The 26,370-nt window shown below is 48.6% G+C and overlaps 1 protein-coding gene across 4 annotated transcripts in view; it reads right to left on the bottom strand.

Moving 5' to 3' along the window:
* The window catches only part of NSMF (NMDA receptor synaptonuclear signaling and neuronal migration factor), a 48,087-nt gene that overhangs the window by 20,235 nt on the left and 1,482 nt on the right, over positions 1-26,370 (bottom strand). For 2 of the 4 annotated variants that reach the window (XM_072936508.1, XM_072936509.1), the window contains exons 2-5: positions 19,205-19,266; positions 7,421-7,897; positions 3,041-3,116; positions 91-159 (exon numbers count right to left, since the gene is read on the bottom strand). In XM_072936508.1, the coding sequence (XP_072792609.1) occupies positions 91-159; positions 3,041-3,116; positions 7,421-7,897; positions 19,205-19,266 (684 nt within the window). The remainder of the gene's footprint in view (positions 1-90; positions 160-3,040; positions 3,117-7,420; positions 7,898-19,204; positions 19,267-26,370) is intronic. The other 2 variants (XM_030286986.4, XM_030286989.4) reach the window with 1 other exon arrangement.

Here is a 26,370-nt window from a genome sequence, read left to right as displayed (position 1 = left end):
GGACAGGCACGGTCAGCGCCACCAGGGCTCAGCAGTGACCCCAGGGGCCCATGCAACACCAGGGCACAGCTGCAGGGAGAGGGGCCCTACCTCTGAATAAGAGCTGCAGAATCATTCTCTCGTTTCCGTCTCTTCCTCTCTGCGTAGCCCCTGAACGCCCTGGGAAACCATTTCAAGCCATTAACCAAGGCCACAGCTCGGAAGTGGAGAGGACAAGGGACACACAGAGGGAAGCTCTGGGCAGACAACAGAGGCTGAGCTGCCCAGGGAGGCCAGGCAGCACTGTGCTCGGGTCAGGGCACTCAGACCACAGCTCCTCACTCCCTGGTCTGCTCCTCAAACCTCAGAACGTGGCCCAAAGGAGCACCCACCATCCCTGGGCTGCTCCTCAAACCTCAGAACGTGGCCCAAAGGAGCACCCACCATCCCTGGGCTGCTCCTCAAACCTCAGAACGTGGCCCAAAGGAGCACCCACCATCCCTGGGCTGCTCCTCAAACCTCAGAACGTGGCCCAAAGGAGCACCCACCATCCCTGGGCTGCCCCTCAAACCTCAGAACGTGGCCCAAAGGAGCACCCACCATCCCTGGGCTGCTCCTCAAACCTCAGAACGTGGCCCAAAGGAGCACCCACCATCCCTGGGCTGCTCCTCAAACCTCAGAACGTGGCCCAAAGGAGCACCCACCATCCCTGGGCTGCTCCTCAAACCTCAGAACGTGGCCCAAAGGAGCACCCACCATCCCTGGGCTGCCCCTCAGACCTCAGAACGTGGCCCAAAGGAGCACCCACCATCCCTGGGCTGCTCCTCAAACCTCAGAACGTGGCCCAAAGGAGCACCCACCATCCCTGGGCTGCTCCTCAAACCTCAGAATATGACCCAAAGGAGCACCCACCATCCCTGTGCTGCTCCTCAAACCTCAGAACGTGGCCCAAAGGAGCACCCACCATCCCTGGGCTGCTCCTCAAACCTCAGAACGTGGCCCAAAGGAGCACCCACCATCCCTGCTCTGCAGAAAGGACCTGGGAGCTGCAGTCACACCCTCTGCACACCAGCATCAAGAGGGACAAAGTGAGCCAGTGACTAAGGGCTGCACTCAGAGGATGAGGATGGTTTGGTGGGACCCATGTAGGCCTATCAGGTGTAGCACCTAACCTCCTGCCAGCTGACAGATAGCCCCTAGCACAGGGAAAGCACGAGCAAATATGATGGACAGGAGAAAATAGTTCAGCCAGGACACCAACAGACAAAGAAATTAAAAAATTAAGATTATACTTACGAGATGCTAGAGATTCCAGGAGATGCAGGGGAAAAGAGAGAAAAGAGGAATTTATTAGTGCTCAGCCACAGCCAGCGTTCTGAAAGAATTCTCACTCCAGAAGAAATATTTCTTGTTAGGTGGAAGGAAATTGCTTTTTAAATTAAACATTTCTCAGTGGTGAGACTGAGCTTAATCCTCCCTTGGGCAGGGCTGACATGTGGCTTGGATGCAAACTGAGCTCCACAAAGACCCAGAGAATGTGCAGATGTACAAGAGCTGAGTGTGGCCTGTCAGGCTGCAGAACCACAAGCTCCTAGAGCAGGAGAGCTGCTCCCACCATGACCAACACTGCTAAAGTGGCTGATGCTGCCTGCTCCATGAAGGGAACAAGCACAGTGGGCTGCAAACGCTGGAGCAGAGGCCAGGGGCACCTGGAGAGCCACCGCAGCACTTTGAGGAGGTGCCTGATTCTCTGGAGGAGTTTCTGAGTCACTTCTAGAGGCAGCACAGAAGTTCCACAAATGTTAACCAAGGAGCCACATCTACCAAGGGATTTGTGCTCCTCAAGGGTTCCCTCAGAGCACAATTCCCCAAACCAACCCCACAATGGCCGTGAAGCCTTGTAAGCCAGCCATGGGCCATCATCCTGCAACAAATCTGCCCAGAAAATACAAATTCAGACAGCAAACGCTGTGTCCAAATGTGCTGATTTTGCTCATGGTTTGTGAGTCAGATCAGAACTGTGAAATACCATCAACTGTTATCAGCCAATATTTTAAAATGTTTTTTTTTCTGGGGGATGCAGCTATCCCACAGCTCTGCCAGATCCAGTGCTCAACTCCAGATCCAGTGCTCCCGGCATGAATCCTTCCAGGTCTGGTCCAGTCTGGGTTATCCCAAGAGAAATAACCAGCTTATTTTCAGGATTTGGGGAAGGAAAAGCAGAAGGGAAAGAGGAAATGTCAGAGAAACAAGAATACAAAAAGGACACCAGATTAGACAAGAAGAAAACAGAGCCAGAGAGCTGAGGGTGTCCCAGACATTGGGAGAAACACACAGGAAAAAGGTCACAAGGCTGGGGAAGGGCCTTGGAAGGCAGAACAGCATCTTGTTTTCCTCTCTGCTTGCCTTGGTTTTCCAGTCAGGTAGGAAATACTCAAAATCAGGAAGGCAGCATGCCCTGGCAAGCTGGGTACAACCTGGAGAAAAAGCTTCCCTCTCTCTCCTGAGCCCTTTGAGAACTGTCTCCTCCCAAACACAGCACCCCTGAGCCTGCATGGAGTATGGAGGGAAAGGCTCCCCCTAACTCACACCCCTTCACACTTTGCAGGGATTTTACTGACACTTTTTCACACGTGCAGACCAGTGCAGAGCTGCAGGGCTTCCTTATCCCAGAGGAATGCACCTCTCTGGAGTCAGGGATGCAGGGCGAGCCTGGAACACCCTTCCCTTGGGAAGAAGCAGCTGGTGGAGGGTCTCAGATGGTGATCCACAGGATCCCTGCTCTGCAGAGGCAGCCAGGCCACAGTGTCACAGACAAAATCAGGGAAGCAGAGAAGAGCAGGGTAGCCCGAGGAGTTAAAGAAGGTAAAACCAAACAAATGAGAGCAGCAGGGAAGAACTGTTAAGTGGGAAAGAAAATTAACAAGAGACAAGTTTCTCCCTTTCTTTCCCATCCCTGAACAGTGATGCCAAACACACAACTCCTGCTCCACACTCTGGGCTTTGAGCATGCCCAGACCCTGAGATGCAGAACAAAAGGCACAGCAGTGGTTTCACTTACGCTTGCATAGTTGTAGTAGCAGTGTGAAAACTGAAGAGGTTCTCTTTTGGGAACCAGGTTCGGATGGGGACATCATCTGCAAGAGAGAGGGAGAGCCTGAGCACCCAGCAGGCACAGACATCCTTCAGACAGCCACATTTCCTCCCCAGGTTCTTTCTCTCAGGACTCTCCTTCAGCATCCTGCCCTGAGTGAACAGTTCAAGTCTTATCCTCCTCATACAATTGCACACTGCCTCTGAATGTTCTGTAAATTTGTGCTAAGCCTGTCTATCAGGCTACTAAGTGAAGAATAAAAGCTCTCTTAAACACTGGAGATTAGAATAATCCAGGAATTACAGAATTGACATTTGAACTAGGAAAAAAAAAAACAGGGAAAATAAACATTTTTCATTAAAAGCATTTTCCTGTCTCTGTCTTTTCCTTTATATAATTGATTTAAACTGTCCCATTCCTCCAGTTCTTTCTGATACAGCCCAGTAGAAGATGAAAAGCATTTACCTTCCACTCAGAACAGTAAACCTGAAATATCCTCTTTTTTCTGCCACTGAAGTTTCAAAAAACCCCTCTCACACCCACACCTGCTCCTGGTGACTTGGCCTGCAGGAGCTCCTCTGGTTTGGAAGTCAAATCACCCATCAGCTCCACAACCTGCAGGTAACTGAGCTGATTTAGTCACCTCTCCTTGTAAACTGCCCTACCCAAACGAACTGTGGGGGTTTTTTTCCCTATTTCCAGGGCATCAGAACACTGCACCACCTTCACTGAATGACCACCAAGACAAAAAGCAAAATAAGTCACCAATTGTGTGTGTGATGACCAGGAGGAACACCCTGCCCAAGCAGCAACTCCTGCTGAGAACTCTCAGGCTGGAGTCAGGCAGGCAGGGAATCAGAGGGATATTGAAATCCACTGCCACAACACTTGTGAGATCTCAGTGGACTGGATTCCTAGGGCTGGAGGCTACCTGATTTTTTCATCTTGCTTCACACCCAATTTGTCACTCAGTTGCCTAATGCCTTGCCCCATGTTGGTGATTGTGTCTTGCCTCAGTCATTCAAGTCTTCACATCTGATAATATTTAATAGTCTGGCATTGTCAAGGTATTTTATAATTCACTTTCACTGGCCCAAGAAACTCCACATGCCCACTGCAGGCATAATTACTACAGACCAGCTATCTTACAAAATGTTTTGTACAGATCATCATATCCTACAGATTATTCCCTGAAAGTACAGAAAATGGTTGCAATTACAGATGCAAAAAATGCTAACTGCAGCTGGGGAGCCTTCCTTTGAAGTTCAGCTTCCAAGAAATCTATGGAAAGCTTTAGCAGACACTCCTTCTCAGCTCACAGTTTACGTCAAGTTTTGTTTAAAGGCACTCCAAGGAAATATATATGTTAAATGAAACTGCATTCCAGTGTGCTAAAGACTTCTGATGCAGTCCCAAAGTCTGCTCTCCTCTGAAACACAGAGACAGAAGCAAAGCAGAACAACTCAGACTGTAAATGAGTTACTTGTTTGAAGCCTTCAACCCACAGAAGTGGCGAAGGAGAAGTTGCACAAATTCCTTTTTAGCCAAGAATTCTGTATAGGCATCTCAGGAACTGCTCATCTCAAAGGACTGACAATCTCTTCATGTGTTTTACAGCTTTTAAGCCACAGACTTCTGTTCAAAGCAGAGCTTATGAACAACAGCTAATATCCTTAGGAGGATTTGCCTGCACCATCGCTGGGAGCTTTCACACCTTTTTTCACAGACTGGAGTTAACTTAAGAAAAATATCCCTGCCCTCCACACAGCACTCAATGAGGAATAAAGGATGTGGGATCCTTCCGAGGATAGAACATCAGCAGAGGAGCTCGCAGGTGGGGACTGGGCAGTACAGCTCAGCTCCAGAGCTCACTCACCAAATTAAAATTCAGATCAGGGGTATGGCTGTTGCTGCCAGGAGTAGGCAGCACATCCTTTCTGGCCAGGAAGAGCAGCTTGTTCTCCTTTCCTTTCACCATAACTGTGAGGAAACAGTGGAGCCAGGGGCCTGGTAGGACTGGAGGGACACCAACACCATATCCAGCATCTCCAGCCACTTCCCACTGCACCCAAATCCCAGCACCTCTGTCCCTGAGTGGATGTGTCTGTATCAGATGCTGGGAGCAGCCCAGGAGATGACAGCTTGTGCTCCCCTGGAATGGTGTCAGCCATCAGAAATTCAGCATCAAAACCCATATTCAGTGATGCCTATGGGATCTGGCTACCCTAAGTGCTGGTCTGCAGCAGCAACTTGTCACGTAAATGCAGACAGAAGCAGCTCTGTCAGGTGAGCCCTGGGGAAATCAGCCCCTTCTGCCTCCACTCCTCTCTGATCCCTTTCCCTGCTAGCCAGGCAGGAAGGACATGCCAGGGAATTCTTGCAACCTGTGGCACTCGTGCTGTTCAGCTCTGGGGTTATCTCTGAGTGGCAGCACTTGGACAGAGAGTGCAAAGAAGACCAAGCTGAGGGATCTCTCCTTCCATGGTGCCAGTGCTGGTATGGAAATTGGGCCTGAGGACACAGCCCTTCCTGTGCAGCCACACATGTCAGGACCCAGAGGCTTGAGATGAGCACCCAGGGGAGCTGCTGAAACAGGGAATGCCCATGGGAGCCTCCACAGGTCCTGCTCTGGCCACTCTGTTCCCATTTAAGTAACTACTCTGACACATTTTCATAAGACAATATCCACTCCACACTGATGACTGGACTCAATGAAAATGGCTGCCTGGCTGAAAACAGATACTGAATTCCAAGGCACAGTAACAGCATCTCTTGCAGGAATTGCCAGCACATGTTTTCCAGCAAACACAGCTCCAGCTATGAGGAGTTAAACCCCTCCATTAATGATGTGGAGTTTTCCATTGCTTTTGTATCCTTCAGTGCCACAGTGCAATTCTGATTTGTTCAGGTGTGCTGGTTTGGGCTGGGATAAAACTCATTTTTTTCACAGGAGCTCATATGGGGCACATGTAGTGTCTGATGTAAAGCCAAAAAAGTTCCAGGGAACAGAGGAACAATGCTTAAAAATCATGCACATGATTTTAGGGGGCTGCAGTTTTTCCACACATTTCATAATCAGCTATTTTTTCATTACTATTCTTCAGTTTAAGCCACATATTCATGTAGCCACATAATTACAGGTATCTAGACATGAAAATAGGGTCCAGGATCCATACCTTTGGTGATTTTTACCTGTGGTAAACATCACTGCAGTATTTATCAGAAAACTGTGAACCCAGGGAAGCTGAACAGTTTGATCTCCACAGTCCTTATACACAGTTTCTTTTCTAGGAGAAAACCCTGACCTTTAGCCAGACTCTCTGCTCTAAATGCCTTGATGTGTGTTTACAGAAAAAATCAGACAAATTACGCCAGACTCTTTGCCAGCCATATACAGGCAAAGATGGACTGCACATCAGTTTCTAATTCAAAGTACACAGACTGTGATGTATATCTATTAATGGTTCAGTTTTTAAAGACAACCTTTTTTCTTTTTTTTTTTTTTTTTATGGAATGGAATAATTACAAGCCCTATTCCCTGAGAACAGTGAGCAGGGAAAAAAGGAGGGAAGTGCAACAGTGTGTTATTTGCTATTATTTGTAGAAAGCCCATGAGGTGGCACTACATGAGTGGCTTCCAGCCCTGCAAACAAGAATTTGGGAACACACCAAAGTACAGAACACCATAACTTGGGGCTTCCACAAAGCAGTTCACAAAGATTTTCTCTGCCCAGCATGAGACAGAGAGAGGATCCTGCTCTGAACTGCCCCTCGGATGAGCATGGATGCAGGGTTTTGACAGAGTCCTTCCTCTTTTGCTCTTCCTCCACAGAAAAGGAGCTCACTGAACTGCATGAAGTCATGAAAACCACCCAGAGCAGCCACTGATGACCAGGAGCCAGGCCTCTAACTGAGCTCAGCTTATTGCAAACCCCTACTTTGACAATCCCTTTCCAGGAATGCTGCCCCACGGTACCAGAAGGGCTCAGGATCAAAACCCCTGTGCTGGGATGAGATGGGTGTCACCTTTTGTGTCACCCAGTGTGGTGGCTGACAGTCTGGTCAGAGGGACAGCTCAGAGAAAGAATGAAAACATTCCTGCAGCTGATGTTTTGAATATGTTGTTAATTGTAAAATGTTTACAAGAAGGGTGCTGTTCTTAATTAACCAATAGTGTGAAGAGTATTAATTAAAAACCAATCAGGTCCACCTTTATCATAACTGTCTATTAAAAAAAATATATAGTTTCTAATAAACTTTGCATTTTACCTTCTGAGACCTGAGAGTCCATAGATCACCTTATTCACCCAACCTCAACACAACAACAACAAGCCAGCACTCACTTACCAGACACTCGATCGACGCTGTACATCCTCTCCAGCCTTTTCCTGTGCCACCCAGCCTCGCCAGGTGGGTGCTGCTCCAGCTCAATGGACTGCTGGGAAGGGGCAGCCAGCCTGGAGCAGTTGGGGCACTCCTTGGAGCCCTGGCGGCCGCCGGGCCAGGCCTTGCAGTGCCGGACGCCGTGCGAGCCGCCGGCGCCGTGCGCGTGGTGGCCGTGGTGACACTCCTCGTGGGCAGCCCCCTTCATCACCACCAGTTCCATGCTGTCATTCTCGTGCTCTGACAGCATCGGCCTCTCACCAGAGATGGTGTAGACTCGTGGCTTGGGGCCCTCGCTCGGCATCTTCTCCGCCTGCTCCTCGGTGAAGCTCCTCTCGAATTTGCTGTCCGAGATGACCGAGAGCCTGCGCTTGTTCTGAGCCACCTGCTGCATCTCAGGGGAGTCCTCCTGCCCGATGTAGGAGTCTGCTAGCAGGTGATCTGAAACAAAAGGCACATTTTCCTTAAAGCAAAGCCCCACAGACACTGGCAGATTCAGGAGGCTCTTTGCTACTGCTGTGTAGGGGAGACAGATACAGGAGATCCCCGCAGGAACCGTTCAGATGAATGTGTGCCCACCACCACCTTCTAAACCTCCAGAGCAGGCACTGAAATGAGAGAAATTTCTCAAAGAGTGGTTCAATATTTTAAGCATGTGTGGCCACCCAACAACCCTAGCAGCAAATGCAGGTCTCATTGCACAGCTGTGAAGACAGCCCTGGTTCAGCTGCAGCCCCACTCAGCCACACGAGGGTACAGAGCTGGTCACAGTCTGCAGGACAAGGACCAGCACCACCTTCTCCAAGTGCCAAACTCTGAGTGTTTGGCACATTAAGTTCTTTCAGAACACTGGCAAAGGGGCAAACCAACAAGGTTTGTTTGGGTTTTTTCCCCTCCTGATTTTCCGCCAGGTGGTTTGACATGAAAGATGTGTAGCAAGACTTCAGCTGCCAGCTGCAGCACAGCACCCCGCTCCCGGCACGCCCCGGTCCCACAGATGGCCACGGCTCGGCCGTGGGAGCTGTCCTGTAAGAAAACACAGCCGCTCCCTTTGCAGGGTAGGAAGATCCAACAGAGGCCCATGAGTGCAACTATCTTTGGAGCCCACACACTGGATGAAGTGCCAGGAAATCTCAGCATTTCCATGGCAATTCCATGCATGAACCCAACAGTAGCTCCCACCCACCTGCTAATCCTTTTTCAAGTGGCTGTTAATTACCTCTTACACTTCCCTTCAGATGGGAAGCAGCTCAGGGACTGGCAAAAAGGCTCAGCAGGGAATGCTTTATTTATGTGACTGCTACCCAAAAAATGAAATCATTAGTGTCCAGCACAGGCAGAATCACTTAAAACAGAGGCAGAAAGCAAACCCAAGCCTTCACTTCACTAGATAATTACGGAATATAACTTCTTCAGCTACCAAGTGATGACCTGGAAGAACACATCCACAATTTGAAGGCTTGGCTACCTTGCAACTGGCCATGAAGTGAAGGAGGAAAAGGAGAAAAGAAGAATGGTGGTGTATGTGTGTAACAGGGACCTTTCACTGCTGCCACATTCTGCTGCCCATGAAGTGCTCCTGGGCCTCTCTGGGAGGAGCCCTTCCAAGCTGAGGCCATACACAGTCAGCTTCTGAATCCGAAATCCACCCTGGAAAATGCTCACATTGCCCAGGGCCTCTCCCCCTGCTCTGTCTGCAAACAGAACTGAGCTAGTACCGGTACAGGGTGTCACCCTTGTCTCATTTTTCTGCTTGAGATACAACGTCCTCCAGAACCACTAGGAAATAAATCAGTCTCTGACCACTCTGCTCAAGAAGTGACTGTCAGGGCTGTTCAGGATGACACAAGTCAGGTTTCCTCTCATTTGTCTCCTCACAGTCTCTGGATACTGGAGCTGGCCAGAAGGAGACACTGTAGGAGTCCTGAAGAAAGAACTGTGCCTTTCGAACCTGCAGCTGATGCTCTGTCAAAAATCCATGTCCAGGTATAGTGAGGGGTAGTGCTCCTCAGATACTGCCCAGGTAATGTGAAAGGCTGGCAGGGCTCTACTTTGCCCCGTGGTCAGTGTGGACATTTGCACCTGCTCCAGGAGGAGCCTGATGGACAATAAGGGCCATTCCAGTGAAAGAAGCTGCTCCACAGGCTGTCATCCCAAAGCCTGCACCCACCTGCAGGGTGCAGTGTCAGAGAACTGTGCATGAGTGGTCAGAGCCCCAGAGTCCCTCAAACCACATGCCACCCCTCAAAAGGCAGCAGGACCCCACATCTGCTCTCCAGCAGCTCAGATCCTCCCCAGCTCCAGGATTAACTGTGCTGTAGAGTGGGCATGTCTTGGGAAAACACCACCAAACGACTCCCTGAGATCTGCCAAGATCTGTGCTCGCTAATAGTGCCAAACAAACCATTTTTAAAATTAAAAACAAAGGCCAGCTCTAAGTACTCATCTCAGCTTGTCAAATTTACTAATCTGTGTGGGCACAGTGACGCTACAGATTTCTTAAGACACCACAAAATCGTGGCTGACAGCTGCCCCTGTTCCTCCTGAAACTGATACTTGTATGGGAGATGCACAGCCCCCTCAGAGGGAACACACAGGAGTGTCACCTTCACCCACCAGAGACCCAGGAATTCTTGAGCCCTGGCATCTGTGGCTAAATGAAAAAATGAAGTCCCCAAAGCATAATATGCCTGAAAATGCTGATGATCACAAGAGCAAAGAGACAAATTCCAATCTCTGTTTTATAAGCAGTGAGGTCTATTCAGCTCCATAGAATTTACAGACATTTCAGGGGGCCATGACTGGTTTCAAGTAAGAGTAAATTTTTTACTGAAATCCTGGCAGGATTGACCAGATATGTATGACATAAACTACCTACCTAATCTAGCACGCAAAATGTGAGGATAAATCTTTCTTCCTACCTTACTTGCCCCCTGCTCAAGGTGTTTTCACTTGAATTTATGTAAGAGTTTTCGTGATCTACCCTACAAAGGGCTGCCAGCACACCAATGTGCTTTCATTTTGTAAAACAATTGGATAATTCTTCATTTTCATTCAATTTAGCACCTTCAGTAATTACATACTGGAGAAGCAACTTCATATGAAAAGGGAATATGAAGCTTTATTCAAGAGTAGTCATTAATAAACAATTGATCTACAGAAAAAAAATAGTGTGGAAGAAAAAGAGATTTGAACATCCATCATAATGAATTATTTGCCTGTAGAACAGAATCCACACAATTTCAAGAGTCTGTGCATTCACATACAAGAGGTCACACACACCAGCAGCCCTGAAATGTGACCAATGACCCTTGTCTGTGCTTGCAGTGAACAGGATTCAGGTGCCAAAGCACTGCACCTGCTGCCACAATGGCATTTGAGGTGAATAATTTGCTTCTGCTAGGAAAGAAGTCAGGTTGGTCCAGAAATCAATGCTGGATTAGAGCTGAGCCACAGGGATATTGGGTGAGGAGAACCAAGGGACACTCACAGGAGCTCAGCAATGACTGGAGCTGCCTTCTGGAGTCAGCTGCAGCAGGCTGCTGTTAACACCCTCGCCTGGAGCTGCTGCTCCTTTTTTCATTTTCACATGGCTGTTGCCACCTCTCCCACTCCCAGCTGCTCCATCCACCTGCCACAGCAGCCCTGGCCAGCGTGACTGGGCAGCCTGGCACAGCTCCCTCCCCTCCACCGTCGAGCTGCCCTGGGAACGACTCTGCTCCCCCACCTGCTGCCTTCAGCAGCACACCTGTGTCTCACACAGCTGCAAAGCTGCTTAGGACCAGATAAATCAGGTTCCTCAGGTTCTTTTCACCTTGATTCTTGCTCTATATGCATGAGGAACTGAGCAGCAAGACAAAAGGAAGAAGACTAGTGTGCTTGATCTGTAGAAAGCACGTCCATTGGCACCAGAAACATCCAGGTGGCATTTCCATCACTTCCCTGCCCACCTGGGCCAAGTCCAGCTGGGCTTGACATCCAGTCCTAAAGGCCAAACCACTTCTCACCCCCCTCATTATGTACCTGAACAGACAACCTTTTGTCTTTTTGGCTTCATTTGCTCCTGTCTGACACTTCTTTCTTCACCCTCCACACAGCACTGCCCAACACAGGGCACATGCATGACCAAAAACTGACAGCAGTGATAATCTGTGCTGGGCAGCTGGCAGTGTCTTGGGAAAAAAAAGAACCCACATTCTCACTACATGGAGTTCCTGATAATTAGGCATTTATGAGTACTAGATACTTACAATACATCCTTTCTCATTCAGTAACTCTAGCTTGAGCACTCACTCTGACTTAGGGAACTGAGAAAGGGCTTGCACATTTTCCTTTCACTGCCACATTTCTCCAGAGAAGGGAACACACTGGGATCAGCCCCAGCTGACTGCTGCCCATCTACAACTGTGGAGCCAACTCCTATCTGCTGCAGACTGCCTTGTCTTCTCACCCCCTGGGATGAGAAGTTTATAAATCAGGCAGAATATAGCCACAAGGCACAGACAGAAGCTCCAAATTTATTCCTGTATTTAGCAGCTAAACTGATGATTAAAGCACCTCAGATTTAAAGCCTCCGCTCCAGCATCAGAAGCAAAGTGGCAAAGGGGAAACCAGATAAACCCTATTAAAACAACATCTATCATCTCAGCAAAAAAAGAAAAAAAAAAAAATCACAGAGACAGTTCTTTCTTCCCTGTTCCTCCTCAGCTGGAACTCTCTGGACCTGATGTTTATGACAAGTAGATTCCAACTTCAAATCAAAGAACTGCCACAGTCCCTGAAGATGAATGGAAAGTTTTTGGGAGTAGGTACATGGCTTTGTTCATAGAAATAGGAATGACGTTAATGATGTTTTTACCTTGCACCAGGAGGAATCCAGCTGATTCCCTCAGTGAGGGGAGCAGAGAGGAGCTCTGGCCAGAGCTGAGAGCGCTCCAAAACCCCTAACAGCCATTCAAATGGCACAGCTGAGAAGTTTATCTTGCAATCTCAATTCCAAGACCTCCCACATGCCTGTCACTGCCCCTCAGTTGTGCTGACAGGTCCCTTTCAGAGATGTAATGCAGAGCTTCTTCTCATGCCAGCTCTGTTCTCCCAACATCGTGACCCCTGGCACAGGACAGGCAGCCCACCTTGCTGGGCTCTGGGCTGAAATGTGATCAAGAAATAGTCATGGGGAAAAATGGGAATTTTGTTCAAGTTATTGAGGCATGAGGCAGCGATATCAAAATGGAAGATACAATAAAAAAAAGTCACAGTGGCATTTCAGCCATGCAATAATTTCAAAATCAAATTAGTAGATGCAATCACAGAATAGCTGGCATTGAAAGGGATCTCTGGACACCACCCAGTCCAAGCCCCTGCCAAGGCAGGGTCACCTGGAACAGGTGACACAGGAACATGTCCAGGTGGGTTTGGGATGTCTCCAGAGAGGAAGACTCCACACCCTCCCCAGGCACCTGAGCCAGAGCTCTTTGCCCTTCCTCATGTTGAGGTGGAACTTCTTGTGTTTTAGTTTATGGCCATTGGTCCCTGTCCCGTCACTGGCACCACTGAACTGAGTCTGGCACCATCCTCAGACACCCCTTGGAGACATTTATGTGCACTGATCAGATCCCCTCTGAGACGTCTCTGCTCCAGACTAACCACACCCAGCTCCTGCAGTCTCTTATCAAATGAGAGATGCTCCAGACCCCTCATCACCTTTGCAGCCTCTCCAGCAGCTCCTTGTCTTTGCTGAGCTGTGCACAAGGACCTGCACAGTGTTCACTATGGGCTACTGAGGCCTGACCAAGCCAGCCCCACCATGACTTTCCTGGGCACCCCAACTCCACTGTTCCCAAGGAGTGAACGTCACACACTTCCCTACAAAGCCACAGGGAACAGGCAAAGGCTGCTGCTGGCAGGGAGCTGCTCGAGAGACCAGAAGGTCACTTAACTATGACGAAATAGGTCCAATTACTCTTCTCTCCTGAAATGGGTTTTGAAAACAAACCAGCTCAAGATAGCATTGACCTGTCATCTCATAGGTGAGTAACCTTTTAGTTTGGCCTGTAACATTAATGTGAATAGATGAAATTGCTACTGTGAGACACAACCCAAAGGAGCAAGTGGCAGCTCCATCATCGGCCTCAGTATCTCCATGGTAACATTGTGACCTACGTCTTTGTTCCCTTTATAAGCCAACGACATATTCCACAGCAAGTTTCAGGATACACCCACACCATCCTCGCACTGGCTGATGCTAGAGGAGGCCTGAAGCCCTCAGAGATGACATTTTACCTCCCTGCTTTGTCCTGCGCTCAGGCCACCTACCACCTCAGGCAGCCTCCGCAGCACAGGCTTTTCCCAAAAAGGCACCTCCACCTCATCAGCACAGGGACACACGGAGAGCAGGGCCAGGACAAACATCCTCTAGAGAAAAAGGCCAACCTGGTGCTCACTCTGAACCAGGCTGGGCTGGCAGCTCCACAGTCTGAACCCAGGACATGGAATGATCCTCTCAGAGCACTGCACAGCTGCAGCTTCACTTGCTGGTGGCATAGGGAGCTCAGCTCACAGGTTACTCAGCCTGAAGCAGCTGTGAAGCCTCACCTGGGGTTTCTCTAACCCCAGGCCAGTTTCTGGCAGCATCAGAAAGCTCCTCCGTGCCTGGCTGCTCCCTCCACACACACTCACAGCCAAAGCCCAGGCTCCAAACACAAGTGACAGATCCAGTGGTGACTCCATACCCAGCACAGGCACAAACATGGTTTTGCTCCTGCTACCCCTCCCCACTGCCACTTGGCTTGGGGAAGCTCACAAGGGCCCTCTTCTCCTTACACACTCACATTGATGACTGAAAAATCATCCAAAATCATGCATCATGCAAAAAAAACAAAGGAAAGACACAAAGACGACTTTTTTTGAGCTTAAAAATAAGCTTTTCCAGTTTCAGGTGACTGCCCCCTTTGGTTTGTCCTGCTGCAAGCCAGCAGCCATGCTGCTTTAGCAGAAGCCATGGATAATTTAGCTCAAGGCTTGCTAGACAGCTCCTGCCCAAGGCCCATCACCTCTGTAGCACCAAGGACACCTTATATTTGATCTCTCTCTCTCCCTTGTTTCCAAAACCATTCCTACACCTTGCCCAGAGCAGCTGGTCACAGCAGACAGCTCAGTGCTGCATTCTACAGCCCCCCACTACAGCAGCAGCAGCTGCCCTCCCAATAACCCCACTGAGCAAAACAGATTAAAAATGTAACAGGAAAAAACTCCCACAGCTCCCTCACGATCCTTGTATCTGAATCCCAGCTCACCAGGATGGATCCCTGCTTCCCCAGACAGAAGGGAATTTCTCAAAGGCTCTGCTTGCTGTCCTTTTCAATGTCACTGCCCCATGCCCTGGTACCTTTTCTTCTCACAGTTCCAGAACATGGAGATAAAATCTAATGTGCATTATCTCAGTGTGGGGCCTCTGACACCTAAGCTGGAGAATGTCCAAAATTCCATGAGATCTGTGAGACTGAGTGATTACTTATTCCATGCTTTATTCTCTGCAGCCTTTTTACACTTCCCTTTCACATTTTAATTCCTTTCTGTATCTTTCCTCTAAGTCTGTCCCAAGGGATGCCCTCTTCTACTTTAAAAGGTACCAGAAAGCTACAAGAGTCAGCAAAGACTCTGGTCACAGCCTTGGAGGCAGAATGAATGCTGAATGTGGCAGAGAGCTCTTCATGGGAACCTCCCCAGACCTCCAGCCTGCATAAATAAGCCAGCAATTAACAGAGGCAGGAAGAGAGCAGGAGATGCATCACCACCCTGGCACCAGCTCCCTCAACACATCCATATCCTGGCACCTGCAGCAGAGTCCAACACTCCCTTTCTTTCTAATTCCTCAAAATATTTTAAAGACCAGGGAAAAAAAAAAATCTGAGCAATCCCAAAGGGACAACCCCTCCATCCTCTGCATTCATACCCCACCACCAGGCAACTGCCCTGTTCCAAAAGGGAAACAAAGTGAAGAAAACTCTGCATGGTCATCATCCCTGACAAAACCTCTGAGAAAGGGGAGAGGTAAATGCACCTCCCCAATCACCTGGGAAAAAACTCTTCCTAAATAAGACACAGGAGAGTTGCATAGGAATAGTCTCACAACATTTCTGAGCCATGAAGTTCTTGGCCCTCACATCAGGAAGAATCAGAAGTTGTAACCAACAAATGCCCCCCCTCACCTGTCTTCCTCCCAGGTACACCCTGCAACACCTGCAAGCCTCTCTACCTCATGCAGCTGTGCAACCCCACACTGCCCCAGGAAAGCAAGCAAAGCATGCACACTGCACTTTCACTGAAAATAGAAGGTAAACACAGCCTTGCACAGAACTCAGCCCTTGGAAGAGGCAGCTGGCCTGTCCTGCTGATCTACAATCCCTTCATTACCACTCCCCAATTTCCCCAAGACATTCTGCCATACACAAACACACAAGCTCTCCAGAGGAGCCAGCACAAATGGAAGTTACAACTGAAGAAGCAGCTCTTTGATCAGCTGTGCAATGTGAAGTTATGAGGGATGCAGAAGCATTATATCTTTTCCTTTCCTTGGAGTCAAGGGACTAAAAAGATTAAAAAAGGCAAACTGAAATGGACAATCCTCAAAGAAGAAAGTGCAGGAGAAGTGGAGCAAGTTGGGGCAGTGTCTACACACTTGGCATCTCCCTCCACATCTTCATGGATCTCCTGGGGTTGCTTGGGGTGTCAGAGCTTCACTGCTCTGCCAAGAAGCTGAACCAGCAGATAAAGCACCAAAGATTAACACCTGCCTCATTTTCTGCATGATTATTGCCCTGCACAGGGGGAGAGAAGGGTTCTAGATCTCGGGTCCAGAAAAGGGGGATCCTGCCCTTCCCTCCTCCATTTATGCCTTCATTGTCCCACTGCTGGCTCTGCCACCTTCCTGCTCCTCAAAACCCACACCTCTTTTCTATCACAGCATTCATCAGTGACTTTACACATTTATTAAACAAATTTTTTTCTGGGCTGAAGCAAGGCTTGCCTCCTTCCAGTCATATTTAGGCCAGAGCCTTCATCCCAGCTCAGTCTGCTGGCAGTGCAGGGAGCACCTGGGTGCACAGCTGGGGTTATGACAGCACAAACAGGCCTGTCCCACCAGCTACAACACTCAAGGTGAAAGTTCAGAGTTGACAGACACATACAGGCACTAAGGACTCGATTCTTTGGAGCACTGAGCTTTCAGGACCTAAGGCCTGAACCAACACAAGGACCAACACAAGCAAGTGGTAATTCAACCACAGCATGCAGGTGGCTCTCCCTGCTCACACTGCCTCTGCCTGCTCTCTGAGGAGCAGGAGCCGATTTGGTCCCTCTGGATCTGTGCTATGCCTTCAACTTCTGCAGCAGAACCCTTCCTTTGCTTCCCTGGAGCCACAGAGTGGCAGCTCATGCTGCAGCTCCAGCACCCTGCCCAGCCAAAGGTGAAGCCTCCAGAACTTGCACAAGTGATCCAGAGATGGAATTTCTGCAGGAAGGAAAGATGTGACTTCCCTGTGATCAGGCTGCTGGGACGAACTAAAAGGAGCCAAATTTTCTACTTGCAGTGGTTTTTATTGGATAGCAACCTTCCTACTGGGGTTATTTATAAAGAAGTGTTACAGACTGTGTTAAGTTATACATTGCAGAATTTCAAAAGATGACTTAAAAATGACGATTCTTTTTTTCCCTCCCCTCTTCCTGAGAATTTAGAGTAATTTCTAGGGAATTTTATTCCTTTCCAAGTGAATACTTGAGGATCCCACAAGTATTGTGGTATTTCCAAATGTGTTTCTCACTGCTTCATTCTTGCCTGCGGCAACTAAATTCTCCTGGATTCAAAAACAATCTCAAGGCTGATACACCAATGGGCAGTGAGTGAAAAGGCTTCCCCAGGGAGTTTATGGCTGTCACAAGCACAGACAGGACTGAAATGCTGCTCTGGGGAGCCTGGCTGTGGCACATGATCCAGGAGTCACATCAGCTCCATTTCCATGCTCTAGTCAGAGAAACCAGGAGCACCCCAAGGATGAGTTAAACAGCAGCTTTTTAAGTGCTTATCAGAGAGGCTGCCACTGCCTGGATCTGACCAGGGCTGCCCAGGCCTCAGGCACCTGAACAGATCTGCAATTTCCTCTTGTCTCCATCAGATATTCTCTGCCTGGCCCCTACATGACCCCACACGTACTACAAAGACACTACAAAATGAGCAGGAGCCAATGCTTCTTCCTGTTGAAAACTGGGGTGGGGGGGGGCTGCAAAAAGGACTGGCAGGTGACAGAAGCAGCTGCAGAAATGGCCACAGTGGAAAGAACAAAAAAAAAAAGGTTTGCACCAAACCCCAGCCTTTCTCTCCCCTTCCCTTCCTACCTCCACGTGCTGTTCTCAGACCAAGTATTAAAGTGTCCCTGGAGTTCTTCACGAAAAGAATCCAAGAAAACCTCCGTACATTGTCTTAGAACCTTTCCATTCACAACATTAGCACAATTCAGCCAAGGACAACTTGAAGGTCATTAGAACAAGTCCATGACAAAAGGAAAGTACTCAGCTGGCTGCCATAACTGTGTGACTGCTCTTAGAGCAAGAGGCCTCTCCTATGCAGGCTTAAACACACACAGCTTACCTAAAACCTTACATTCTATTTAATAACTTTGTCCCCTGCAGAACAGCACAGAACAATTTGTTGCTTTTTCACACAGACTTTCTGTGGATTCCACATGATTTTCTGTAGGTTTTACAATGAATTAACTGCCTGCATAATATTTTTTTTTTGTCACAGAGAATAAACAGCCCTGTTAGAAGTCAGGTGAGTTTATCCTGTGCTCTCCTGCCCATCAGGCAGAACTCAGGATAAGCTGATGGGGACAATATCTACATGGAAAATACTGACACAATAGCCAGCACATGTAGTGCCCTCATCTAGACAAATCTCAGTTTAACCCTTGTTGAAGCAAACCCCTGGAATAAATCCTGATTCACTTCTGCCAGCAAGGATTTACACCAGTGATCAGAATATAACTCACCTGTTTTTTATACCCCGGTGAAAGCAAGACCTAGGAGTCACAAACCAGTGCAGAAGCCTTGTGCAGCTGCAACTTCTCGTGAGGACATCAGCTGCAGGGGTGAATTTATGGCAGGGCACTTGTCCCCTAAGTGAACTCATCCTTACAGCCCACCTGTTGTGGTGTGTTTCGCTTTGAATCCATGTTTGCCCCCTGTTCTCCTCACTAATTCCCTCCCTTTCCCAGTTGCCAATTTTCCCAAGCCCTTCGCTAACCTCCTCCCTTCCAAGCTGTCAATCCTCCCTATCTCTACCCCTTTCTCCAGAGAGTTCTGTGTCTGTCTTGTTGCCCTCGACACCCCATTTGTCATTTTGTACTATCCCCCCCCATTTTCCCTGGTGGGCTCATGAGCTATTTGCCCACCTTATACTCCTCTCTTACCATATCCTCGTTGGTTCACTTTCCTACACATCTAATCATGAGTTGCTGCATAAAAACTTCTGTTCACCCCCCCACCAAGTCTTGTCTGGGAGCCCAGGAATAAATCCATGCTGTTCTACCCCAAGCCCTGTGTCATGGTTGTGTGAGGGGAACTCCTCCTGCCTCTCTGCTGCTGAGATCTCACTCTGTTTATGACAGATAAATAAATGTACTTTCATTCTAAGGCTATTAACCATAGGTGCAGGCACACATGGGCATAAACAAGGCGCATCAGCTCTCTTACCTGAGCCATTTCTACCTTCAGGATGGTTTTGTGAAAGGTATTCTCCAAAAGCCCTCGCCGCTCTGTGTCCCAGCATCAGGAGGCAGCCAAGGAGAGAAAGAAAGAGATTTGAGATGCTTAAAGGCCAAGGAAAGAAGAAACAGTTCAATACCAACACACTGTTGTGCTCCTGCAGCTGCCATTCCCTCAGCCTCAGGTGACACCCGTGAAAATTCACTGCCAGAGCAGAGAGGCTTCCTCATCACACACCGGGATTCCAGCGGTTCTGGTGGAACATCAGTGTTTCCCTGGACAAAGGGGGAAACAGAGCTGGACTAGAAGTCCAGGACTAGTTTAGGCTTTAGCTTTTCTATAATAAAAATGAAAAAACAGAATTGAAATGCACCTGCATGAAATCTGTGATGCACACAGGAACTTGCTCACTGTCTCCAGCCCCCCTGAGTTAAGCCCCTCCTGGCAGCCCAGGAAGGAGGTATCTCCACCCCAGAGCCAACCACCACTCCAGGCTCCTACAGGTCCTGAGAGCTCCCAGCTGGGAGCCATCACAGCTCAGATGTGGATGCTAATGCCCATTTTATCTACCTGAACCCTAACTTCCCAAGCCCCAGCTATGTCAGTATTTGCATTACTGGACAAGCTTATTTAAAAGTCACCCACAACCTCCTACAAAAGCAGTTCCTGCTTCTCTGATGGATTCCAGTCCTGTGGATGACCGAGATTTTACTGGAATATATTAAGAATCAAGCAAGCAGGGTGAGCTCAACCCTTATCACACATCCAGGCCTACGTAAGAGAGCAAACCTATGAATATTCCAACCAGGGAAGAGCTTTCTGCTTGCAACTCACACCTTGGTCAAGGAAACCTTGGTCAAGGCATGGAATACAGTATACTACCTCCAAACTCCAACTGCCAGGGCATTTGTAATGTCCTGGTGCTGTGATTGCTCTCCTGTATCTAACAGATCTGTGACTCAAGAGAGCCAATACTAGAGCCAGGTTTTCCCCAGCCATCCATTTTCCCCAGGCTTGTAGAACAATCTCTCCAAGGTCTGTACCCTGGCAAGCAAAGCCAAGACAAGCAACCCAGAGCTGAGCACCCCCAGCCCTCAAGCACAACAGCATCTCCTGGGGAAGGACAAGATTTGCTACAACAGAGAAGACTCTCCACATCGAGGCATCACACCCACCGTCCTCCTTTAGAGGTGCTCAGCCTCAGCACATCCTCTCCAGTTCAAGCTGCTGCAAAAGGCTCATAATGACCATTAGATATCTAAGTGGAAAATGGTTTTGACCTCCAAAGCCACCTTGTGCTTTGCATATGCCAACTTATGTAGCCAGGATCTTCTCCACTGCTTTTATGTACCACCTCCCAGAGGAGAAAAGGTTAAAAGGCTCCAATGCACTTCCCAGAGTGACTTGGGCTGGAAGGAGTGGGAAGTCCATTTGTCATCCACAGCCAGCAACACAGGATCAATATGAACAATGAAGAAAGAGTAATTTAATCTCCCCAGGACTAAATTTCAGCACAGTGAAATGTAAAATGCTTTGGAGCAGCATAGCTGGGCAAGAAAAAAGGTTTAAGCTTCTGCATCTTTCCATACTAACAGACAATGCTGAAGTTTTCCTTGTTTTTGGACTCTTACGTGTTCAGTTCAAGGCTGCACCTTTAGACACTGGCTTGAGGTGGCAGCTGCCCAAACTGTCCTCCTCAGTGCTTAATATCTCACAAGGAGCCTCTGTCATGGGGAGCTCTACAGCCAGCCCACAATCCCTGCTGTGAAAAGCAAAGGTGTGACCATCGTGGCTCACCCATCCAGGAGGACAAGCACCTCATGGATGCTCCTGGCACCCACAACCTTTCTGCCCAGGCAAAAAGCAGGATTTGACCCTGGAGCAACACACAAATGCAAAATTGGGAACTGGAGTGTGGCTGCTTCAGGGAAGTGGTTGAGTCAAAATCCCTGGAAGTGGGGATGTGGCACTCGGGGACATGGTTTAGTGGTGGATGTGACAGGGTTTGGTTTGCAGTTGGATTCATTGACCTTGGAGGTCTTTTTGAACCTTAACAGTTCTATGATTTTAACATTAGGCTTCTCAGCTGCAAGAAAATTGCTAAGCTACTCCTGTACTCCATCTCAGAGGTGGTTAAAGCTCAGCAAAAGCTACGGCTGATCTTGCACACCACCGGCAACAGCATGGCCTTAGTAAGATGGCTGGGCATGAGATTCCAAGATCTCCTCCACCAAAACTTCTGGGACTCCAAGGCTTCCCATGGAAATGTTTTGTATTTGCGAATCATCACTAACACTATTCACAAACAGGGCATGCACTTAGACCACTGGGAAAAACTTAGAAGCTTCTCTTTTGCATCAGCAGTCATTCTGTGTAGAAAAAATAATAGCAAGCAAGTTCTCAGGTAAATTATTAGTGAGAGAACATGGTGATTTACACAAAAAAATGCTGAAATATGATGATAAATCTCTAACTAGTTTAAAAGCTCCACGAGCTCCAAATTCATCTGTCACTGTCTCCATTCATCTCTTTGCCAATGCCCGAAGCTGTTTCGTCCATCTGAAAATCTGAACCAACACTTCACCTTTAGCTTGCAAACCACGGGCTTAAAAAAACAGTACAAAGCATTTCCTAAGACCAAAATTGATAACTAGCTAAGACAGAGCCAGAGAAGCACTGCTGCCCTCCAGCCCACCATATTCCATGGTGAAAACAGTGTCACTCAGCAAGAGCTCGAGCTGGAAGGTGCTGCAGTGTCTCTGACCTCACTCTTGTTTCCCTAGGCAGAGGAGGGAGGATGGTACAATCCCAGGCGCCAGAGCTCCTAGAGAACAGGTCATACCCAGAGATCAGGCCATACCCAGAGCTCTTGTGCAGGTCAGAAGCACAGCTGGGCACTGCCCAAAAGCATTGCTCCCTGCCCTGGCTGAACCTGCAGCTCTGTCCTGGCTATTCCACCCGGTGGCTCTCAGACCCTTCAGGCCAACCCAAGAGCAAACAAACGTGGACGTGTGGGCACAGCTCTCCAGCCCCGGTGAGCACAGCACAGCGTGCAACGGGGGGTTTCCAGCCAATTACACCCGAAACTTCACACTAATTACTCTGCCTATTATCTCAGTGGTTCCCTTCTACATTCCTGCCTCCAGAGAGCCATCGGCTTCTCCTTGGCCATGCCTCAGCGGATCTCCTGCAGATGCCTGCACATGTCCTTTGCCAAGGGGACTCTGATGGCCACACTTGTTCCTAATGGCTACGTGCCCCTTTCCAAGCCTTTTGTGTTCCTTCCCTGCCCTCACAGTCATCTCAGCTCACCAGCACTCGCCTGGATTGTTACTGTGCCATTTCTCTGCTCTCCTTGGCTACCCACCGGCTTGATCAAAATAAAGCCAGAGCAAAATTCAAACAGATGGTCACTGTTCTGTTAATCTTATTCTTTCCTCTCTCTGTTATCTATTACCACAAGTCACACAATCAGACTTTTCTCTCAGCTCAGCTCTGCCTCCACTATCACTGCCAATGGAGTTCAAGCCTCCTCACACCACTGGGCAGCACTGGACATAATCCCCTTCAACTGGGCTCTGAGCAGAGACACCTTGGGATAATTTAACTGCCAAGAGATGAAAAGGAAAATTTGTTTCACACAGATGAGATGAATACAAGGTGCCTTACAGCTCAATGGGCCAGTGAGCTCTAACCCTGAGTGTGTGACACTGCAAAAGCTGCATACCAATGAGCAGGTAGCACTGAGAGGTGATCAGCTGATGACAGGACAAGTTTAGCCCTGACTCATCTGGAGAGAAGTTTTCATTCTAGAGGCAGACCAGACCTGCATGGACATCAAGCAGGGACCAGGGCTCTAGCACACTGTGCTGCTAGGTCTAACCAGCACTGACAAGCCTCAGAAAACACCAGCATTTCCTCCAGCATTCCATCATAACAGCTCCAGGGAGGGAAGGAGGGACAGGGCAGCACAACACAGGCAGCAAAGGCAGCTGCCCTTCTGGGGGCATTTTCCAGAACTCACTGTGCCTCAGATGTCAGAGCTGGACTCGGGTCTGGAAGAGAACCGTGAAGAGGCACAGACAGTCTAGACAGAGATTTGCTCGAAGGAGCAAAGCCGCCAAATAACAGAGATCTCAATTACAATGTAATAAGCACAGAATGGCTTTCATGTCTCTGAAATAATCACATCAACTGGATAAAAGGGGCCTTGATGCACACGAACAGCTATGAGAAACTGATGCACATAAATTTATCCACCAAACTGACACTTAAGAGAGTGAAGAAATGCAGATTGAAACACACAGAGATACAGGAAAGACCTCAGATAACTCCATTTCGCAGCAAGCTAAGCAAAACCTGGACTATTCAGGAGTATTACATGGAAAAATAAAGAACACCCACCACCTTCTCATGCGCTTTCAGAAGTAATGCCCAGAGAAGTTGCAGCAGGAATCTGTTGTGACAGCATTTGACAGCGCTGCATCTCAGGCATACAGGAGAGAAGAGACCTGCATCATCAGGACCTACATCCTCCTACGGCAGCAATCCTGCTCTTGTCACCAAGCAGAGAAGGGAACACCTCCAGCACAGCCACAGTTAACAGCTCAGTCATTAAAGACTGTTGACACCTACGTTATTTAAACCTAATAGTAACAATACCCTGACAAAAAACTACTTTTCTAAAATATCTATGTAGAGAAATGGTAGCTGGAAAATTTTAATTTTAAAATTCTCATACTCAATAAAGGGAGATTGGATGTCAGCAATGGGTCTTGGAGGTCCCACAGTACAGGAGCAATTTATGACCACGAAGTTTGGACAGTAGAAGAGAGGAAGAGCAGGCAGAAGTTAAAGGAAAAAAGCAATCAAAGAGACAGTTCATACCACTCACCAGATAATTCACAAGCAGAAAAGAAGAATCTAGACTCCATGAAGAACCCCAAGCTAAGCCAAAAATCACTCACGCAGTAAGAAGCCTGGGATAAGGTACGTGGTCACTTATATTTCATCAATGAAAAATCTACCCTTTCACAGCAACTAATGCCATGCTCAAAGCCACTCTTCATCCCTCTCTAGGCAGGAAGAGAGGGAGTAAGACCAAATTTTTACCCCTCTGTGGGCTATCCTGGACTAGATGCCAAGGTCATGGAACTGGGCAAGACAAACCACACTTTCGACTCAAATATTTTCTGTGCTAAAGACTGCAAGAAGAGATGGTTCTGGAACACCCAGCAAAAGCCTCATGCTGCTTGCTCTCACCGTCACGCTCTCCCAAAGAACAGCTGTAGGCCAGCACAAAGCAGAGCTGCAGGAAAACATCTAATTTATTACCTCATTTGGGGTGCCAGTGTTTTCCTGTAGGTGTCAAGGGAGCAAGGGCAATAAAAGCCCATCTCTGAAGGGCTTTGGTTCATCTGCACCCTTGAAAAAGTTCTGAGGGAGCCAAGGAGCACAGGTCAGACAGGCACAGCCAGGGCCCTGGAGAGGCTGTCAGCAGAGGGGCAGCACCAAGGTCACCGCTCAAGGACAACTGCGTCAGCCCTGCCTTCAGCACTGGGGCTCAGGAGCTGCAGGGCAATAAAAGCACACGCAGGGAGGGAACAATCCCTCCTGACAGGGAGATCTTGCATCCAAGCCCTTCAGAGGCGATCACAGCAGCAGCACCAAGCACAGCCCTTCCCGGGCGTGCAGGGCGCTGCAACTCCCCCAGGAGCAGATGACCATGGAGACCAAAGTCAGCAGTATTGTGGGTGCTCTCCACAGCGTTGGCACAGAGCAATTGTGTCCTTAGTTTGTAAGAAGCTACTTAAAAGACCCAACACACAACAAGCTTGCATGGAGCTTAATTAATGCCACTGGGACATGAAACTCCCCTGCTTCGCTCTGCAGAGATTTTAATTTAACGATCTATAGAGCCTGCACCTCCTGCCTGGATCCCGTTACTCACACCCGCAAACAAGCCCTGCTCCTCGCTCAGTAAGACAGTCAAGTGTGCACACACACTCCAGCCACACATAAGAAATACACGCCACGGTCACTTGGACTTGCAGCAGAATTCCAGGAGATGATTTTTCTCTCTAAAGAGAAGTAATGACAAATATGAACAGGACAAAGCCCAGAAGATGCAGAGAAGCAATGCCAGGATCCCCCAGCTGCCTACACCCACAGAGCACATGACCATTGCAGCAGTGCTACCCACATAGGTGACCCAAGTGCCCAGCCCTCGTGGGGTGGACAGAACAGTCTCTCTGTGGCCTTACCCAGTGTCCTACAGAGTCCTTCTGTAGATAAGGATGCGGGAGATACATGGAGGAGAACCCAGGGCAGTGCAGAGGAGCTGTGTGTGGTGTGCTCCAGGAAACCTTTCAGCAGGTGGGTCATTGCCGCTGTAGGAATTCTAAGCATGCCAGAGCCCATGGGAGCAGGGACTGAGCCATGCCTGGAGCGGTGGGATGGAGGCATATGGACAGCACCTGTCACCACTAGCACCTTCTCCATGCAAAGAGGCTCTGCAGGGAGCCCCTCAGCAAGTTCACTGACCTCCTCAAATGGTTTTTGGATCAGGAATTTCTAGCACAGGTATCAACAGGGAGACACATAAAAGCTCCTGTCCTGTGCCACGGTCTATGTGACTAGGTGCTCCTCAAGGGCATTATGTCCCCCAGCCCAAACCCACTCATAACTTTTCTGGTCAAACCACCTTAATTCACAGACACCACAGAGCTCCCACAAACCTGTACCTGCAGCTTGTCAGCAGGTGTGGAGCAAACCAGAACCACCAAGGCACCTCCTGGACTTCTCACAGCTGATAGAACCTGAGCAGCATCTGCCCACCCTAGTGTAGGCTAACAAGTCATTACATTCAAAACACATTAGTCGCTCCCAAACACCCACACTACCATTTGAAATCCTACCAATTACTGTGTTGTTTGTGTGACTGCCTAATCCCACTCCCAGAACCCCATCGCAGCACTTGTGGTGCTTTACGTGTCATTTCTGTCTACGCACCTGGCTGACATCACCACAAAGAATCCCATTTCCAAATCTCTGAATGCCACAGAAGCATTCATGTTTTCATTACTGGTTATGGACAGGGTGCAACAAAATGTGGGGAAAAGTTGCAGGCTCTGCCTGGACAGCTTTCCCTTGAG

The sequence above is a fragment of the Taeniopygia guttata genome, chromosome 17, assembly GCF_048771995.1.
Source record: "Taeniopygia guttata chromosome 17, bTaeGut7.mat, whole genome shotgun sequence".
Taxonomy (NCBI): Eukaryota; Metazoa; Chordata; class Aves; order Passeriformes; family Estrildidae; genus Taeniopygia; species Taeniopygia guttata.
The sequence above is the reverse complement of the archived record's forward strand: the minus strand, read 5'-3'. Positions and strand labels throughout refer to the sequence as shown.